This window comes from Chinchilla lanigera, unplaced genomic scaffold, assembly GCF_000276665.1.
Source record: "Chinchilla lanigera isolate Chin_1 unplaced genomic scaffold, ChiLan1.0 scaffold00100, whole genome shotgun sequence".
Classification (NCBI taxonomy): Eukaryota; Metazoa; Chordata; class Mammalia; order Rodentia; family Chinchillidae; genus Chinchilla; species Chinchilla lanigera.
In genome coordinates, this window is record NW_004955501.1 from 7,917,520 (window position 1) to 7,923,659 (window position 6,140).

A 6,140-nucleotide genomic window follows, 5' to 3' on the forward strand; every position below is an offset into this window, starting at 1 on the left:
TATTATTTCATGTAAACTTAATTGTTACTCTCCATGAGGAGGGAAAAACAACTTATCTGCTGGTGCATTGGTACACATTCTTTCTTGTAGAGGCAGATAAATATCTTTCAGTTTGTCAAAATTCTCCACATGGATAGTATTGTTTTTATGCTCTGCCATCATCTCCAGTTCATCTTGGTTGGCTTTTCCTACACCCACTGCAAAGATGGTGATGCCTTTGTCTCTTAATTGCAATGCTGCAATGCTGCACTGCTGAGCTCGCTTCGGTCATGGGATTCCCCGTCTGTGATGATGATCAGCATCTGCTTCACGTTTTGCTTGATGCAGCTGCTGTGCTCCTCTCTGAACATGATGCTCGAGTGTTTGACAGCCTTGGCAGTGTAGGTATTCCCTGCAGTAGTCCTGCGTCTCCTCAGATTCTCAGTGATTGCTGAACTGGTGGAGTATGTGTTAAGGTAGAAAAGAATCTCAGGATCGTCTGAATATTTGAGAGCTCCAAACTGAACTCTGTCCCTGCCAACATCTGCTTTTTTCACCAAATGGACAGTCAGGTTGACTATGCTTTCTTGCTGTTCTGAATTGATGCTGCCAGAGTGATCCAGCACAAAGACAATGTCTAACTGTTCAATCCTTTTACAATCTGAAAAAGGAAAGAAGAGGGGATCACAAATACTAGGTGGGGCATCCTGCACACATCACTGACAGGGAAGCAACCTGACTTTTGCCATGAACCCATCACATGCCAACAGCCCCCATCACTCAATTCTTTGACGAGGCTCAGAAAAGGGCAGCATGCCCAGATCAGGACTCCAAAGACAGTGCTGTCCTCATCTGCATAAGGCCACAATCGATGACCCCTTGTACAATGTCACTGTCTTCTGCTGCATCTCACTGGGAGAGCTAAGGCCTTTTGCTAAGCAGGCTTCCAACTGCAAGGCAATGTCAGAAGCTAGTTCAGTGCCACCAGCAGGGTGAAACATACTGATACTGACCTTTTAAAGAATTTAGGAGCTCATTGTTTAAATTGGGGTTTCCTTCAGGTCCCTCAGGCTCTCTGAGCCTTTGGTCGGCAAACCTTCCCACATGCATCTGCCTCTCCACACTTCGCTGTGCTCCTTCCACTGACCTCTTGAATTAGAACTCATTAAAAGAGTGGCCTCAAGTTGGGGGAAGAACAGAACCACTCATCTCCTCCTCGTTAGTCCCAAACCCTGCTCCACATTAGAAGCCAAGAAACCACTCTGGTGGCAGGTCTTCAAAGGATAGATTCTGACCCTCTTGTTTTCTTCCTTAAATAGCTTAGCATATACCTTCCAAAGCTTCATTTTCTCCACTTTCCACCTGCCAACATTATCTCTAATCTTTACATCTTGCAATGAAGTCTCAAATTCTCAAGTCCTAGACACTGTGGATAGCTTAGGCTGTAACCATAAAAACCTGGGGCAATGACCATAGAGATGTGGTGACTAGCCATGACTTAGTAAGTATGAGTCCATCTAATGAACGAACTAGCAGAGATGTCCCCTTATGCTATATACAGAGCCTCCACAAACATTACATCTGTCAAATGAGAAACAAAACTCTAGGAAGAACCCTGCAGATTTCCGTGTCTAAGCTATGCATGTGGGTTTACCTCTCAACGTCACCAGGAGTGTTGGAATCACTGCTGCTTCACAGGCAGAAAATATTTTCATTAAGCTGTTACCAAGAAGTCTTAGAATTCACCTAAAACTCAGAGTTTACAATGAAATTTTATTTGTTAACTTTCTGAAAATTTCATACACATAATTTTGAAAAATTAAGTCCAACAGATGTCTTTATGTTGCCAGGAGAACAACGCACAATAAACTTATAGATGTTTTGGTTTGTTCTCTTAGCTGTATCCAAAACAGATAATATGATATGGTAGATTAAAAGCATAGGCATTTTAGTCTTTGTGTGGATTTATAGCAATTTGTCATTCAAGAGATGTTAAAATTGATAGGTTCGAACTGAAGACTGTTAGGGTCGAGACACTCGCCGCGTGAAGGAAGACTCCAAGAGACGTTCTCTCATGCAAAAAGCAAGGGGATTTTATTTACCAAGCATGCATGGGGCTCACTGAGCTCGCAGGAACAGAGAGCCCCGAGCCAGGTCAGTTCTGGCTCTTTAACCCGAAAAACCACAAAGGAGGGGGCTTGCAAGCGTCATTACAGAAGCAGATGGCATTGGTTAATACACATAGTTTTTTACACTTATTGGGCCTCTATGATGTATAGTGTGCAGGAATGCAGAGTTTTTCTGCTTATGGGCAAGGGGAGGGGGAGAGAGCTGTGTCAACACCAGATGTTCTTTCTTCCAAGGACAGAAGATAATGCTCTGGCCCTTCTGGCGCTCCCTCCTTTCCGGGCAATCTCAAACCTGTTGAAACTGCTTATCTATGAGTCACAAGAAGCCTTATTTTTACATTTCCACAAAGACTGTTCAATACAATTTGAAAAGCACAGCTATTTGTGACCTAAAAATGGTGACTCCAAGAAATCAGAAATATATCACAAAGTTAAAGTTTCCAAAAGGGTAGGACATGAACTAACAAATATAAAATAGAGTAAAGAAGAATGTAATGAAAGTTAATATATATCTTTAAAATACAAAAAAAAATGTTTAGTAGATCAAATCTGCTTAGGATATTGAACTTCATTTAACTAAAAGGAAGATAAAATCCTGAGACCTTCTTGAAATATATTTGAAGTCCCCAAAAGCAAGATTATTTAGTGCCAAACTGTTAACTTGGAATATCCCTGGAAGTCAATAGTGTTTTACTATAATGTAAGTAAAACCAAAACTTAACACCAAAATCCAGGTAATGGCCAAGCCCAGAGTATAACACTTGTCATCCACTATAAATTCACAGATTACACACATGAGTTCTGAAAGATATCAGGGTCACTTACCATGGAGAGCACACACTTTAAAGATGAGTTTATTTTTGAGTGCTTTCAGGAGGTCAAAGTTCTCAACATGGTAAACGAGGGTTCGATCTCCGCTGATCTCTTCCAGCTGAGTCCTGTTGGCACCAAACACTCCCACAGAGAAGATGATCACCCCACTTTCCCGAAGAGCAATTGCAGGAACCCTCACATCATCTTGTGCTTCACCATCTGTGATGAGGATGAGAAACTTTCTGACCTGGGGACGGGCCCCCTTGGGGTGGGCAAAATATTGACTTACAAAGGTTAATGCACTTCCTGTCAAGGTGGTATTATCAACGGGAGACATCCTGTCTATTGCATCAGAAATTTCTCTTGTTGTAAAGTATTTGTTAAGCTGGAACTCTTCCTTATTATGATTACTGAACTGAACCACACCAATCTGGGTTTGGTTTGCACCAATGTCAATCTTAGTCGACAGGTCTTTCATGAAGGTTTTCATTGTCTCAAAATTAGCAGATCCTATACTTCCAGAACTATCCACCAGAAACATGATGTCAGCCTTCATGTCTTCACATCCTGTATATTATTAAAAACAAGCAAACAAACAAACAAACAGAAATTGGCATGGTTCTCATAATATGTTTTAGAAATAAGGCAGCAATAAATGCATTAATGAGAAGATACTGAAAATTAACTCAAGCAATGGTGTATTAGTGAAATTTTTATTTACACCTTTAGTAAGGGTCTGATGATGAGGTCATGAATCAGAAATTCATTGAATATCATCCAAGGATTTTAAAAAAGGAAATGCAATTTTCAAAGTGTGTATTCATTCATGTATACATTACTTATTTATCCATAATTCATTTATTCTTAGTTCATTCATTTGTAATTATTTTTTAAATTAATTAAGTTTATTGGTACATTTTAGCTATACATTCTGATCACATTCATCATAGGGAATTTGTACCTGATATATCTTGTTTCTTCTTTTTTCCCATTTCTCTCTCCTCCCTTAACCTCTCTTCTCCTCCTTACTTACCAAAGCTTTGTTTCCATTTTTTCTTTTCTCATTTTTCCCTTTCTTCCTTTCCCCCTGCCACCCTCCCAGTTCCCCTTCTATTTGAACATTTCTTCCCTATTAAAATTCTAAGCCTCACACTATTATTAAAGATGGGATGGTGATTCAAATTTTTTTAGAAAAATAATCAGAGCCAAAATAATTAATTCTCAGCATTCACAAGATGAATATTCAGGGTTTATATGTTCTTGAAAAACACAATTCCAATTCTTCTGTAAATAGTATTACTTTCTGGGATAATTATAAGTGATTTGATAAACTTATCAAATAAAAATTTGATAGGTTAATATTGAAAATTCAAGTGAAAAGTTTTTACTATGGATAATAAGTGGGCATACATCTATTCACCATGGACATTTCCTTTATACAAAATCTCTAGATAGCCTATTGATTGGAAATGGACATATAAGATCATTTTTATAAACTTTTAGAAAGTGCTATTAATCTATGGTGCATATGTTTTGTGTATATAAAACACATGTCTATATATAGGGCAAGTATAATTTCCTCGGCATGCAGTTCCTTAGTTTTATCCCTTTTGCTTGGTATCTGTCCAGCTATAACCTCTGCCACTCTCTTCCTAGCCTTTCTCTCAATACTCCTGCATTCTATCCCATAGCACTCAAAAATAAACACCTAGCATCAGCCATATATGGAAAAATGAAAAGATAATATTTTAATGACTCAGATATAACATGAGGATTGACAAGAAGACCCAAAGCAGGGCATGATGCTGTACACCTGTAATCCCAGGTCTTTGGGAGGCTGAGATAAAAGAACTGCAAGTTCAAGTCCAGCCTGCACAATATAGCATGACCTCATCTCAAAGGTTTTTTTTTTTAAATACCTTGGAGCTAGCCTGAAACCCTAAGTGTGTGTGGCATTGGCAAAGCCCCACCTTGGGGAAGTGTGGAAGGTTCTCCATGTGTGATGTGGGTAAAGGTAAAGACTTTTACAGGTGGCTTGGTATTCCAAGGACCTACCTCCTTATTTCTGCTGGTGCCAGAGACTGAATCTAGTCCCCTACTATGTTCCCTATTCTTTTATCTTCATCACATTTCAGCTAGACAGATGGCTGTCCAGATAAAGACTCTATTCTCCAGCCTTCCTAAACATGGGCCTGTGCTAAATTTGGGCCAAAAGATTTGGACAACAGTGATTCTGCCCCATTTTGGATCTTCCCATTGAAACAGCTAATCATGGTGAGTGGATTCTTTCTCCCTTTCTATGACTGGGTGATGATGAGAACTGGAGCTTCCACTTTGAGTAGGCATGGAAACAGCATGTAGAAATGGAACAGCCTCTCTATGGACTTGGACTGCTCACTCCAGATTATTCTGTAAGACAGAAATAGGACTATGCAGTATATAGTGTGGAGTCTCTTTTGTTAGAGCAGCTTAATTGGTCCCAGTTGACACAGTGTGGCTCACTCTATCTGCACCTGCTTTGAGACTTCAATTTTTTTTTTAAATTGTAGAATATATTTATTGAGGAAAGGAAAGCTGCTGTCTGAGGGAGAGACAAAAGGGGGGCATTAGTGGGTTGCCCAAGACTGTGTCTTTTCTAAGGACTTTTATAGAGCAAAACTGTGAAATGAGGTGGGTCCAAGGTAGGGGAAAAATGGGAAATCCCAAGGTGGACATGAGGTGGGACAAAATTATGGTCAGCCAAGAAGAATTGTTTAGGTAAAACTGATTACCTTGGAAACAAATGGGGAAGCCAGTCACATAGCAAGTGGGCGGGAATACAGAACAGGGGCTTTTCCACACAGCCTGTAGGGGGTTGGGTCAGTGACTCTTCAAGATGATCACTACCTATTTAGAATATCCCTGAGGTTCAACCCTAGGGAGGTATGTGGGTGTGTTTGTTTAATCATTTGTTTTGGGATCTGGCCAGCAGCAAGTACCACCTCTCCATTTGCAAGAAAGTATCTTGTCTTCCATACTGGCTCCTTTGAGGGCCTGGCCCTGTCTGACTGCCTATCATAAATATTTCTGTCTAGTCCCTTGGGCTCAGTTGGGCTCTGTCATGTTCCTGCTCTCCACCACTGTTTGAGGACTCATTTTGTCTCCTCCCCCAGGTACTGCACTGTTCAAGAAGGGCTGTACCTCCTTAGGTTAGTCTAGAGCCTTCTTTGAAAGGATCAG

At 40.3% G+C, this 6,140-nt stretch overlaps 1 protein-coding gene across 1 annotated transcript in view; it reads right to left on the minus strand.

Annotated features, from left to right (window-relative positions):
* Positions 1-6,140, minus strand: part of LOC102020821 (collagen alpha-5(VI) chain) — a gene marked incomplete at its 5' end in the record, with an annotated part of 109,068 nt that overhangs the window by 100,878 nt on the left and 2,050 nt on the right. The window contains 3 exon segments of the mRNA XM_013505730.1: positions 61-240; positions 243-640; positions 2,934-3,488. Coding sequence (XP_013361184.1) covers positions 61-240; positions 243-640; positions 2,934-3,488 — 1,133 coding nt within the window.